A 14,693-nucleotide genomic window follows, 5' to 3' on the forward strand; every position below is an offset into this window, starting at 1 on the left:
CTGTGAGCTGTGTAATTCTTCCTCTCCTCAGTCAGGCGCGAACTGCAGTGCTTCTCTCACGCATCATCATTTGAGTTTAATGTGATCTCAAGTTATGTTCAAATTACTATTTCACAACGAAAATGTTTGTCGATGTTTTTATTGTCAACGTTGTCGATAACGTCAACGAATCACGTTTCAGCCCTTAATGCTACACTAGTTTAGATATACAATTATTAGTTGTGACTTACCAGTATGGTGTGCCCACAAAAGAGTTGGCAGGAGAAACAATTGAGGCAGAACCAAAATCTCCAAGCTTCACCTGACCGGGCTCAGTTAGCAGAATATTACCTGCCTTTACATCTCTGGAAAAAAGAGAAAGAATGTGTATATTTCAGCACTTCGAACTGAGATGAAATGACAAAAGAAAAGCCACACAATATATTTAAAAGCCAAGCAGATGTGAAGGTAAGAACGAGAATAAAGGAAAAGTGGGCACACCAATGGTCTTACCTGTGTATCATATTATGAGAGTGAAGGTAGGCAAGGCCCATAAGTGCACCATGGGTAATAGCAGCTATTTCCACCTCCTGTAGAGGCTTCTTATGCACTGTAGGTTAAAAAAATAATATATATTTCACAGTGGGAAAATATCATGATACCGATCAGACCAGGGCAATTTTTAAACAATACATGCATGTTTCTCTATCAATTGATTACATTGCTTATATAAAAGCGAGCACAGGAGATACAAATGGAAACCACAAAATTTAGACAGGGCAGCTGAGGGAAAGTTACAACGTGATTTGGAAACTAGGGAAGACTACTCACCCTCTAAAAGATCAGAGGCTGATCCTAGACAGTATTCCATCACCAGCTAATAGGAGAGACCAAGACACATTAGCACACATCAGACAAACACACACACACACAGTCAGAAGTTTACATATACCTTAGCCAAATACATTTAAATCAGCTCACAAATCCTGACATTTAATCATAGAAAACATTCCCTGTATTAGGTCAGTTAGGATCACTACTTTATTTTAAGAATGCAAGCAAATTATTTATTTCAGCTTTTATAGCTTTCGTCAAATTCACTATGGGTCACAGTGAGTTTACGTGCACTTTGTTAGTATTTGGTAGCATTGCCTTTAAATTGTAAAACTTGGGTCAAGCGTTTTGGGTAGCTTTCAAAAAGATTCTCACAATAAGTTGCTGGAATTCGAGACAGAACTGGTGTAACTGAGTTAGGTTTGTAGGCCTCCTTGCTCGCACACGCTTTTTCAGTGCTGCCCACAAATTTTCTATCGGACTGAGGTAAGGGGTTTGTGATGGCCACTCCAATACCTTGACATCGTTGTCCTTAAGCCATTTTGCTACAACTTTGGAGGTATGCTTGGGGTCATTGTCTATTTGGAAGACCCATTTGCAACCAAGCTTTAACTTCCTGGCTGATGTCTTGAGATGTTGCTTTAATACATCCACATAATTTTCCTTCCTCATGATGCCATCTATTTTGTGAAGTGCACCAGTCCCTCCTGTAGCAGAGCACCCCCACAACATGATGCTGCCACCCCCGTGCTTCACGGTTGGGATGGTGTTCTTCAGCTCGCAAGTCTTACCCGTTTTCCTTCAAAACATAACGATGGTCATTATGGCAAAACAGTTCATTTTGTTTCATCAGACCAGAGAGCATTTCTACAAAAAGTAAGATCTTTGTAACCATGTGCACTTGCAAACTGCAGTCTGGCTTTATGGCAGTTTTGGAGCACTGGCTTCTTCCTTGGTGAGCAGCCTTTCAGGTTATGTCGGTATAGAACTTGTTTTACTGTGGATATAGATACTTGTCTAACTGTTTCCTCCAGCATCTTAAAAAGGTCCTTTGCTGTTGTTCTGGGATTAATTTGCATTTTTCGCAGGAGACAGAATGCGTCTCCTTCCTGAGTGGTATGACGGCTGCGTGGTCCCATGGTGTTTATACTTGCGTACTACTGTTGTACAGATGAATGTGGTACCTTCAGGCATTTGGAAATGGCTCCCAAGACTGAAACAGACTTGTGGAGGTCCACAATTTTTTTTTATGAGGTCTTGGCTGATTTCTTTTGATTTTCCCATGATTTCAAGCAAAGGGGCACTGAGTTTGAAGGTAGGCCTTAAAATACATCCACAGGTACACCTCCAATTGACTCAAATGAGCCTTTCAGAAGCTAATTAACTAAGTATCAAAAGGCTTGACATAATTTTCTGCAATTTTCCAAGCTGGTTAAGGCACAGTTAATTTAGTTTAAACTTCTGACCCACTGGAATTGTGATATAATCAATTAAAAGTGAAACAATCTGTATGTAAACAATTGTTGGAAAAATTACTTGTGTCATGCACAAAGTAGATCCCAAGCAACTTGCCAAAACTATAGTTTGTTAATATGAAATCCGTGGAGTGGTTAAAAAATTTGTTTTAATGACTTCAACCTAAATGTATGTAAACTTCTCATTTCAACTGCATGCAGACACACTTACCCATGCTGTATGCTCTCTGAGGTAGCACCCTTTGTATTCAATGGTATTGGGATGTCTGAGCTTCTGTAAGAACTTCACCTCCTTTATGATGTCCTGCCATTTCTGGATGCCAAGACAGAGAACACACCAAATGATACATTAAAAGATTAACATGTGAACTGCAACTACATCATCAATAGGACTGGGTGATACATTGAATATAATCAAATCAGATTAAGTGCCTTTCATTTGTTAGGTATTTATTTCAATAGATAGTCATTACAACATGTCATGGTTTTTTAATACTTTTATTTTTAAATTCCACAAGTTTAACTTCCTTTTTTTTTTTTTAACATATCCCATTATTGTGATAAAAAATACTCAATGCATTATTATTTTGGTCATACTGCCAAGTGCCACCCTTTAGTTGGCAAGTTTGATTAATTTCTGTGAATAATTTCAAATAGTCAATTCCAATGATTTTATTCAAAATTCTGATTCAATGATTGATTTGCATCACCACTAAAAAATATATATTTTTAAATAAATTTGTTTGTATTTTAGATCTAATGATAGACATCTGAATCTGTTTAGTTACAATGGATCATTGGTTGTAATGATCGCTCCTTCAATTGGGGAAAAAAGATATCACAATTTTAAGCTGTTTCAAAGCAAACATATAAATATTAAGATATTTAAACCACCCTTTTCTCTAACTGTCGCTAAGAAAGTAATCTTTCAAAACTGGAAGTCACATCACTCACTGGATTAATCTACTCACAGAATATATCTCAATAGAAAAAATAACCGCTTACAAAACAAGCAATATATCAGCCTTTAATGAAACATGGGACATATTTTTAACCTCTTTCAAATCAAAACCATCCCAAGACCGAGCCCACGTACATATCCACAGACCCCAGCTATAACATCCAATTCCCAAATAATATAAAACATCATACCCAATATGCACATTCACAGACAATTTCCCCTTCCTTCTCATAGCTTATTATTTGTATTAGCAATATTTTTGTTTCATTTTGTTCCCCCGCCCCCTTTTTTTTTCTTTCCTTCTCTCTCTTTCTCTTTAAATTGTTAACATCCACACCCAAATCATACACATATTTTTGTACACATGCATACATACATACATAAATACATACATACTATTTTATTTATTTGTTATTTTTCATCTTTTCCCTAAAGATTATCTGTTTTGAAACATGTTAATGTCCTGTATGTTCTAACATATACCCGTCTTTCCACTACATGTACCTCCAATCTGTTTGATTTAAAATAAAAATAAAGTTGTCCTCCGAAGAGTGAGGGGGTGGAAGGTGGGCAAAAAATATATATATATATATATATATATATATATATATATATATATATATATATTTATTTACACCAAATATCTTTCCAAGGAGGATTAACACCAATATATTTTTTGCTATATTGCCCAGTCTTTTTCACCAGAAGTGTGATATGAGATGAGTGATATAAGAGAAAGCGGTGTTTCAGCGTTATAAGAGAATGGCAATGCTGACCTCATTGGACTGCTTGCCGCTAAACGACATCTTCTTGATGGCCACCACTTCGTTGGAACGCACATCATGAGCCTGAGAAAGACATACAGTTATACAGAGCACTTACACACACACTCAAACCAAAACAACATGCACAGTCCAGAGTCTCTTACACATCAATTGGTGAAATATCAGTTCTCTCCCAGAAAAGACTAATCTTAGTTCACTTACAAAGTACACAGCTCCAAAGCTGCCATGACCTATCTCTCGGAGATCAGTAAAGAGCTTCTCAGGATCATCTCTGTAGAAGAGCTCAGACACCTCAGAATCCTTCAGGGTCCCAGTACGCACACTGGCAGGCATGACTGGCTCCTGAGGCAGAGAGAAAGAGAACCATTTCTCCACACGTGCTTGTGTAAGTGATCCAGTTATATCCTGTTCATCCGCAACATCACAAACTTTTCAGCATTTTCCATCCAAACATTTAGCATTTTTAAGCACATTTCTAAAAATTCAACAAGAGAAAATGCAAATCTTTGCATTTCCATCCACTGTGTCATGTGCATTATCTTAAAGGTGTCCGCCTTGTTATGATGGGGCAGCTGAGTGTCCTCCTTGCTTCCGTGAGAGTTGTATTTGTAGAACTGGAGCAATTGTACATTGTTTTATAAAATGCTGCCAGGAGACACCTCAGAATGAGGGTAATAGCCCTGTAATTCATGTTCGTTTTAATTTTAAAATTAGTTAATTCAATGTGGGACTTATTTAGAAAAATGAAGAGATGTCCAGAAGTGCCTGCCATAGACATTCTTTAGCTGCTTTGGTTTAAAGTGCTTGCTGTCGGGGGCCTGGGTAGCTCAGCAAGTAAAGATGCTGACTACCACCCCTAGAGTAGCGAGTTTGAATCCAGGGTGTGCTGAGTGACTCCAGTCAGGTCTCCTAAGCAACCAATTTGGCCCGGTTGCTAGGGAGGGTGGAGTCACATCGTGTAACCTATTGTAGTCGCTATAATGTGGTTCGGTCTCGATGGGGTGCATGGAGAGTTGTGCATGGATGCAGCGGAAAATAGCGTGAAGCCTCCACACATGCTACATCTCCGCAGTAATGCACTCAATGAGCCATGCGATAAGATGCGTGGATTGACGGTCTCAGACACGGAGCCAACTGAGGTCAGTCCTCCGCCACCCAGATTGAGGCGAGTCAATATGCCACAATGAGGACTTAAGAGCGCATTAGGAATTGGGCATTCCAAATTGGGGAGAAAATAAATAAAAATAAACAAACAAATAAAGTGCTTATTATAAGCTTGAGATAAAAAGGAATGATTTCATGGTACAAACCATTATTTGAAACCTGTCCATTCATTTATCCACACAGACCACAGTGGCTAATAAACAAGCAAAGTTTGAGTTTGTATATTGGCGTCTGGTCTTGTTATTTTCAGCACACACAATGCAGAGTGAAAGCACAGGTCAGCGTAGGTTACATCAACATATTATGCACAAATTGTGACCAGCTCTATCATTTGAGTGCCTATGCAAACAGCATGCATACACATTAAGTGTCCAGTTTATTCTCTACGATCTGTGTCGCCTTGAACATTACTGTATTAAAATAATTACGTTATCACAAGCCTGTGTGATATTTAGATAAATTCTATATATCGCGCAGCCCTACTACTCATATCTCTGTCTTGGCTAATTCTCCACAATCTAGCATCTGCAACCCAAAGACCCAGAAGTCTGTGACCGACTTAGAAGTTGTCAGACTAGGCACCCTCAATTAATAATGATGCTGTAATCTTCTCTGGTTGGATGATGGTGTTTCATAGTCAGACCAATCATTCCTTCTTTTTGATCTTCATGTTAATACAATTCTGATGTTTGTTTGCACTGTTTGAACTTCCAAATATCGTGATGAAAAACAAACTGTCACACCCAGCTGTAAAGGCCCTGTTCAATGCGAACGCATCTGGATCATTCATATCCAAACACATAACATAAACCTCAATGCACACACTTTGACTGAAATGTAAAGAATATGTAAGCCTGGTGGGCTCTGTATTGTTTGCGTTTGCATTTCATATTCACAGATCATGCAGATTGGAAATGTAAATATGTATTTAGGCGTCAGGCTGTGTGATTAGTTGGACTAAACTGAAAGCAAATCTTCCTCTGTAGGTATAGGTATCCGCCATAAAACACTTTTATGGCTCATTTTGATTTTATAAGATCATAAATATAGCAAATTCAACCAATTACAAACCAAACATTCACTGCATTGTCAATTGCTCATAATTCTAGGGAAGATATAATACAGTATAGTCTATCCACTGACAGCCCTGAGTTAGTTGCAGAAGTATGAAGCCACAAACTCAGAGACTAGTGCTGGGCAATATGATGATATCGTAGCAATGATATAAAGTGTCAATCATTAGAGACTGTGCTATATTGTATATACCGCGATAGTAAATATCTACCTGCGAGGCGTGTGCGTATCAACCAGTGGGCAGGGAGTCACGAAAGACTGAGACAATTGAAGAAACATGGTTTTTCCAACATTGAAAGTTTCTGCAAATTCAATGACATTCATCTTGCGGACAGTGACTCATAGACCTTACAGTCTAGCTGATCCCACAAAAGCTCAATGGGGTTAAGATCCATAACACTCTTTTCCAATTATCTGTTGTCCAATGTCTGTGTTTCTTTGCCCACTCTCACCCTTTGATTTCTGTTTCAAAAGTGGCTTCTTCTATGCAATTCTTCCCATAAGGCTGCACCCCAGAGTCTTCACTTTACTGTTGTACATGAAACTGGTGTTTAGCAGATAGAATTCAATGAAGCTGTCAGCTTAGGATATGTGAGGTGTCTACTTCTCAAACTAGACACTCTGATGTAGAGGCCTGCACGGGACAGATTTTTCAGTCCCGCTCCCACAAAAATATATTTTATCTTCTCCCGCCCGCAACTTTCACTTTTTGTTTTTTAAAAAGCAAACACAAACACCAGAGACATTGTCAGCTGAAACTGATACTTCTCAGGTTTTGTCCATAGCAGTTATTTAAACTGAAGACAGTACCAACTGCAAAGAGAAGTCGTCTGTTAAAGTAGCTATTTTAACATAGGATGATAGCTGATATTATCAATATTATTCTCAGTCAAATATAACCATAGGTCTGCTCGTCTGCAACGTACTAACAAAATCAACTTAGTTAAGTCAAGTGCATAAGTCAAGCCCCCGATGCCATTTCGGATATTTCTTTTAAAATTAATAATTATTGAAAGAGAATTGGAATGTTTGTGAGCTTATTTGTTGTACATCAAGATTACATAAATGTATGTATTTATATTAAACATCTATGTTTAATATAAATTATTTTATTTGAAGATTAAAATAAGGTTTGTATTAAGTGAAGACACACTTCATTTTAGGTGTCTTTAAATACTATGTACTTACATTCAAATTTCTGTCTCCAATGTCTTAAATATGAAGTGTGCCAGAAAGAGTTACGAATGAGCCACCAGCCTTGCGCCTGTAAATCATTTTTTGTTGTTGTTAGTGGTGCTCATGCGCAATAGATGAATAACAATTTATTTTTAGATATTTCTATATTGCGGGAGGCCCGCGACTAATTTTACTCTCCCGCAACCTGCAGAGACGAGTGTCTTACCGCCCCCGCAATTACCAAGCAAAACTTGTCCCATGCCGCACTCTGTTGCATCGGGTCCCGAGCAGGGCTGGATTGGTAATCTCACATACCGGCCATTTTCCGGTTGGCCGACGCACTTTGGGGCCGATCGGGGGTGAACTGGCTATGGGGAGAACTGGGACTAAGTTAAAATGAGCCGCCAAGTTATGCAGAACTAGCCACAAAATGTTGCCACGATATGCCGAAGGGGGCAGCGATATGCAGAAAAGGACAGCAACACAGCCAGCCTTCTTTTCTAGTACCAAATTTGCAATTTAGCATGATTGCTCAAGGATAAGGTGTTGGAGTGATGGCTGCTGGAAATGGGGCATGTCTAAATTTGATAAACAATGACTTTTTTCAAATAGTGATCGTGATACAAAATTATTCATATCGTAATATAAGATTTTGGTAATTTCACCCACCCCTACCAAAAATCTAATTCTTAGATACATTCATACACTGAGCATTTGTATATCAAAATCATGAGAATACAAGACACCGTGACGGGGTCATGCAGGACAGCCTCACGAGAGGCATGGCAGATTTGAGTAGCATATCATTTCAGACAAGCAAGTGCCAGGATATTCAGCTCTGAAAACAACTCCGTAGAAGACACCCAGACTGAAATATAATACCTCTCTAACAGACACTGCAGCACAAAGACAGACAGTGACTCAAATCACACCCCGGGAGAAAAGAAACTGTACTTCAGTGTCAGAAGAAAGCGAATGCCAAACAAGCTAATCTGTGCTTTCTGGACTTCTGGTTGCTGCAACGAAGACTGAGAAGCAACAAATCTGCAATAGAGACATCACACCTTTCCTGATGTATTAACCATTTTGTGGTCATGCAGGAAAAGCAGCATCTGAGCTCTGTGGACTAAACTTTCTATGCTTCAAGTATAATGATAACAGGGTGGGGTTTGTTCTATGGAATTGAAAAGTCTTTCACATTTCCTGTTTAAAGGAAGGAGGTTCATACAAGATCTAAGGAAAACCCACAGCCGCAAACCATACCAAGGAAGCAGCCCATAAACTTTGTGTAATTTAAGCATATTGCCATGTTGTTTACAGCAAAGCATAAGCTCTTTACAAAGTATTGACGAGGTCTTGCACTCCCTTGGTTAGAATCTACTAACATGACATGATAAATATCACATATTGATTACACTTGCATGCCCTAATGTGCAATTATTGGGCTTTAAAACTTAAATGGGCACCCAGTAATGTTTCTTTCCTCCACCCACTGAGTGCACTTAACACCATAATGTGTTTTGTGCAGATGAACACTTTTCACACCCCTTTCCTGGGTGGATGTTTGCCACTTTTGTTGGCCTCAGGACTGAAGGTTTTGTCAAAGTATGATTAAAACGTGTAAAGATGTGCATACTATTGTATAAATGCAGATTAGGATTGAGGACACAATCAGTTTCCGGTGTTCTGCTGGAAAAGGGAAACTAAACAATGGAAAGCGAAGAAACACATGGGCTGTTTCTTAAACTCCAGGGAGGCATTTTTGGGGGGCTTAAATGCAAAATCCTGTTAAATGTTGTCTAGTTTTGCAACTCACCGCCACGAACTCATACAAGCAGAATTACGATTATAAAACAAGAAACATGCTTCATATATCGTTATGGTGGAGGATGACCCTGTTAGTGACAGTCTCATTACACAAACATGCCTGTCAATAACACAAAGACTGGTCTCATCCAGCTGTAAATGTCTCAATTTCACCAAAAGCTTTCGAAGTCAAAAATGTAAAAACAAAAAAAAGAAATTACTCTTACCGTGGCGTACTGTGATCCTCCTCTTTATTCCCTGCGAATAAACAATTATCCGGCTTTCTCCGCAAATAACCGTGGCGTCCGCTGTTTTTGCCCCACTTGTGACGTTTTAAATCAACACACTGTCCATATTTCTAACGACATCCGCCTTCCAGCGTGCAGAATAATATAATTTTACAACAACGAATGTTCCAAAACTATTTAATAGCAGTTAACTCTCTTTATCTCGCACTCCCGTTAACGGTTCGTTAGCCAACTAGCCGAATGTTTCCACTTTGAATCCGGGACACGGCTGGTGTACCTGCTCGCACACTCCTGCCCCTATCATATTGCACAGTTACATCCGCATTTATGATTCTCGATTTGGTTTCTAGAGTGTTTTAATCCGGAGTCGGATTGTCTTTCTGTCTAACCCCCTTTTTTGTCCAGGAAACGCAAAATGGCTACGTGGGGCGGGAGCCAACCGGACGGAAGTTCAACATTTCTGCGCACTGTGTTTCCGGTGAAGAGTAGACTGAGGGAATCCGTCTTCTTGAGAAGGGCATTTTGGGAAGGACTATTGTTTCTCTGTGTAAAACAGTCTGAAGCCACACCGGCAGAGCCCTCTAGAGATTCTCCAGACTCCCTTTAGAGGATTATATAGCCCCAAATATAATTTTTTATGTATTTAAGGAACTTAAATACTGTATAACGCACTCCAAACGGTGACTTTTATTAAGGACTATTAATCCTCAGTTAAAACAGCCCCATTGAGCAATTTTATGTGCAATACATGGCTTAGTCTATTTATATTTATCCAACATACCCTACCTCTTCTGCCATACATTCCCTTGCATCTGTATATAACAGATTTGTATTTGTACACACACCTATATATATACACTGGCGGCCAGAAGATTGGAACAATGAACAGATTTTGCTGTTAAAGAAAGAAATTGGCACCTTACAGTCTGGCTGATCCCACAAAAGCTCAATGGGGTTAAGATCATAACACTCTTTTCCAATTATCTGTTGTCAAATGTCTGTTTCTTTGCCCAACTAACCTTTTCTTTTTCTTTTCTTTTTTCAAAAGTGGCTTTTTCTTTGCAATTGTTCCCATAAGGCCTGCACCCAAGTCTTCTCTTTAATGTTGTACATGAAACTGGAGTTGAGTGGGTAGAATTCAATGAAGCTGTCAGATGAGGACATGTGAGACGTCTATTTCTCAAACTAGAGACTCTGATGTACTTATCCTCTTGTTTAGTTGTACATCTGGACTTCCACATCTCTTTCCGTCCTTGTTAGAGCCAGTTGTCCTTTGTAGTGTACACCTTTGTATGAAATCTTACTTATTTTTTTTTGCCAATTCAAGCATTGTATAGCCTTCATTCCTCAAAACAAAGATTGACTGATGAGTTTCTAGAGAAAGCTGTTTCTTTTTTGCATGCCAGTCTTTTGCATACTGTGGCAACTCAAAAACAAAAACAAAGACAATGTTAAGCTTAATTTAATGAACCAAATAGCTTTCAACTGTGTTTGATATAATGGCAAGTGAATTTCTAGTAACAAATTATAAATTTAGCATGATTACTCAAGGATAAACTATTGAAGCGATGGCTGCTGGAAATGGGGCCTGTCTAGAGTTGATCAAAAATGGCTTTTTTTCAAATAATGATGGTTCTGTTTTTTACATCAGTATTGTTCTGAATATACTTTGTGATCAGCTGAGTGCCAATTTCCTTCCAAAACAGCAAAATCTGTACATTATTCCAAACTTTTGGAATATATATATATATATATTCTTATTGCGTATTTCTAAAAGTACTTATATTTTCTATTAACTTTTTATTATTATCTCTATCTTGTTGTTGTATTGTTTGTGTACTGGAATCTTCTGTCACCAAGATAAATCCCACTTGGCAATAAAGCTCATTATGACTCAGATTCTGATTCTGTTTTGTTTGGGTGTGAGAAAGCTCAAGAGCATTTATAAAGCTATTGTTTTGAAGTGTCAGGTTGATTTGTCTTGACTTTCCCCAATCTTATGAGAACTGATTGAAACAAAATTTCAACTTGTTAAGCACTGAAACAATTAATTTGTGGTGAAGTAAATATAGCAGAAAGTACTTTCTACTCTGAAAAAGTTAAAACATTAACCTGAAAATATTAAGTAAATTTGAAATTTGTTCTTAAATTCAAACATGTAAAATGTAATGTTCTAGCTTAAGAGTAAATATTTGTTATGATTGTTGTTATCTCTACAATGCGTGATCATGTTTTAATCCTAACGTAGAAAATCTTGTCATATTTATGTTCATTTGAGTACATTTCACAGGTAAATAATTAAGTACATTTTACATATTTTTCTGAAGCAGTGTTCTCAGCATGCACTGCTTGAATAATTAAGGAGCTTGAATGGTTTCACTGTTTTCAAGTTAAGTTACGCAGTTTTTATTGTTGATTTTGTTGTTATGTTTGGTAACTTCTTGTTTTGTCTGAAGTTCATTTTTTATTAAAAATTACCTGTTCATGATTGAAAAAAAATTACCTTTTGATTTGTGTTCAGGTTTGGATTCGCAGTATGTTATCATTAGCAGTGTTGGGTTTAATCCAGTTACAAAGTTGTTACTGTAATCTAATTACTTTTTGGTCAAATTAAATTGTGTAATGCACTACATTTTACATTCTTGTAGTCAGATTATAGTAATTGACTTTCAATTAATTTGATTACTTTTAAGTACTTTACAGGGTTATGCTTAGTTCTAAAATATTATATCTGTAGAAAACATGAATTATAGCTCCGTAACAAGTCATTGTGAAGGAAAACTGTAAGGTGCTGAGTATATGACTTATGTGTTACAATGGAAGAAATATAGACATTATTTCAAATTTGATGATCTTAAAAGTGTTTTAGAAAGTAATTTAAAAGTAAAGTAATTAGTACTGTGATTGCTTTTTCACATAAGGAACTAGTTAAGAAATCTGACAACAATTTTAGAGAAATAATTAGTAATTTGTAGTGGATTACTATTTTTAAGTAATTTACCCAACACCGATTGCTAGTAATGCAAGGTGATGTTGTCTGGTCTACATAGCATCCATTAAGCTTTCTTGTGGAAGGTTTCCAATCCGTCATGTGATACTGGATTAAATGTGTTTACAAGGAATGTTTAAATGTGAAATGGTCCAATAAAATGTAATTATAGTAAATATAAGTACTATGTACATCAGGTTTGTAAATAAAAGTTACTCAAACATATAAACTGAAATGTTAAAGTTAAATTTACTCACTTTAACAAATATTATGTCATGAAGTTAAAGGGATAATTCACCCATAAATTTCATTTACTCACCCTCATGCCATCCCCAGATATATGAATTTCTTTCTTCAGCAGAACACAAATTAAGATTCTTAGAAGACTATCTCAGCTCTCTGTATGTCCATACAATGCAAATGCATGTCCAACACTTGGAAGCTCCAAAAAGCACATAAAGGCAGCAAAAAAGTAATCCATAAAACTCCATTGGAGTGATATGTGATCCAATCACTTTTAGGTGAGAACAGACACGCAATCCAAATCTGTCTACTGGATCAGAATAAATATTAAAATAATCTAACAAACCCACAAGTATCATGTTACTCTGCTGTTTTGCAACACAACTGACTCCTAAACAAAGTTTTAAATGCAATAAGGACATTTTCATAACCACTGAACAACTGACAACAAAAGCGGCAAAACAGGATCATCAAGCTCATATCAACTTTGAAATGTATTATTTCTCTGCAGACGGGGTCAACTACAGTTCTACAGTCCAGTTTTCACTCATATTGCTATGATAATAGTTTAATAATTGTTTTATTTGTTGGATTAAAGTTATAATTAATTAATTAAAAATACATAATTTCACTATGGTCTCTCTTTTTATAATAAAATATTATACAATAACATTCTCTTCTTCATCACCTTCATAAATGCCCCTATAACTTCCAGTCCAATTCCGATTCCTATGTAGTCCAAAACTACATAGAGTGGGCAAAAGAATCCATTCCAGCCTTCTTCAAGACCCATATATCGTAACACACAACACACTTGGCTAGTGCACTTATCTGTTCCTATAACTATTCAGAATTGCCTGACATTTGTTGACCACTGTAGTCTCACACCAGAAATCCAGAGAACTTCTTCAAGAACACAAGTAAGTGGTTAAGGCTCAGGGTTACTGACCAGAAGGTCGAGGGTTCAAGCCCCAGCACCACCAAGATGCCACTGTTGGGCCCTTGAGCAAGGCCCTTAACCCTATCTGCTCCATGTCTGTATCATGGCTGACCCTGCACTCTGACCCCAGCTTAGCTGGGATATGTGAAAAATGAATTAATTTCACTGTATATATTCAAAAAAAAAAAAAAAAAACCTGTGTGTATAATGTGTGACCAAAATAAAGGATTCTATTCTATACAGAACAGGGTTTGTTAGGAAAACACCCCAAAACACACCTCTTTACCATCTTCACCAACATCCGATTGACGCCTCGTTCAACTCTGTGCAAGGTTGTGGTATTTATAAGAAAGTGGCAGGGTTTATGCAGATTAAATGATTGGAGAAGTCCAGCATAGTCACCAGAGAGAAGTCTGTTTTTGCACTGGAAGATCGAGTTATGACATTGTGATTAAAGGTCAAACTTAAAAAAATAAAATAAAACATATGCATGGATGAATCGTTCACAATAAGATCAATAACATGCATTTAGAAAATGATTTAGAAAATGCATGTTATTTTCATGCAGACTTTAAAAAGTTACAAAATGCCTCAAATATAAATTCCAAAAATGCCAAAAAATATAGATTTTTGTTTTACCTAGATTAATTACATTTGTTTTATTTTTTTATTTTTATTTTAAGATTTGATTCCAACCAACAAGTTGAACCTGCTTACTGGTTTTCCCTCAGTCACACAACATGAAAAACAGACCACTTTCTAAAACAGCAGTAGTCATTATGCCACATTATATCTGGGAAAACTACAGTCTTGTCACATCAAAATAGTTAAAAATAGTTAAGATGTTTTTAACGACACACCTTTAATGTATTTGTAGAGCAAACAAACAAATAAATTCTTAGAAACACACACAAGAGAACTGTCTTTATGATGTTTGATGAGAACACATGGGACAAGCAGAGATCCAAAGATGATCAACAGAGTGTAAAAACTCCCTTCACCCATGTTTTGACCTGTGA

General features: G+C 37.1%; 1 protein-coding gene across 3 annotated transcripts in view; it reads right to left on the reverse strand.

Moving 5' to 3' along the window:
- Nucleotides 1-13,034, reverse strand: part of taok2a (TAO kinase 2a) — a 31,863-nt gene extending 18,829 nt beyond the window's left edge. For 2 of the 3 annotated variants that reach the window (XM_052139278.1, XM_052139277.1), the window contains exons 1-7: nucleotides 12,811-13,034; nucleotides 4,236-4,376; nucleotides 4,026-4,097; nucleotides 2,500-2,601; nucleotides 811-856; nucleotides 493-589; nucleotides 231-344 (exon numbers count right to left, since the gene is read on the reverse strand). In XM_052139278.1, coding sequence (XP_051995238.1) covers nucleotides 231-344; nucleotides 493-589; nucleotides 811-856; nucleotides 2,500-2,601; nucleotides 4,026-4,097; nucleotides 4,236-4,376; nucleotides 12,811-12,816 — 578 coding nt within the window. In that variant the 5' untranslated portion in view covers nucleotides 12,817-13,034. Of the gene's footprint in view, nucleotides 1-230; nucleotides 345-492; nucleotides 590-810; nucleotides 857-2,499; nucleotides 2,602-4,025; nucleotides 4,098-4,235; nucleotides 4,377-9,481; nucleotides 9,918-12,810 lie in introns of those variants that run through there. The other variant, XM_052139279.1, reaches the window with a different exon arrangement.
- Between the last annotated feature and the right edge of the window lie 1,659 nt (nucleotides 13,035-14,693).

The sequence above is a fragment of the Xyrauchen texanus genome, chromosome 12 (genome assembly GCF_025860055.1).
Source record: "Xyrauchen texanus isolate HMW12.3.18 chromosome 12, RBS_HiC_50CHRs, whole genome shotgun sequence".
Taxonomy (NCBI): domain Eukaryota; kingdom Metazoa; phylum Chordata; class Actinopteri; order Cypriniformes; family Catostomidae; genus Xyrauchen; species Xyrauchen texanus.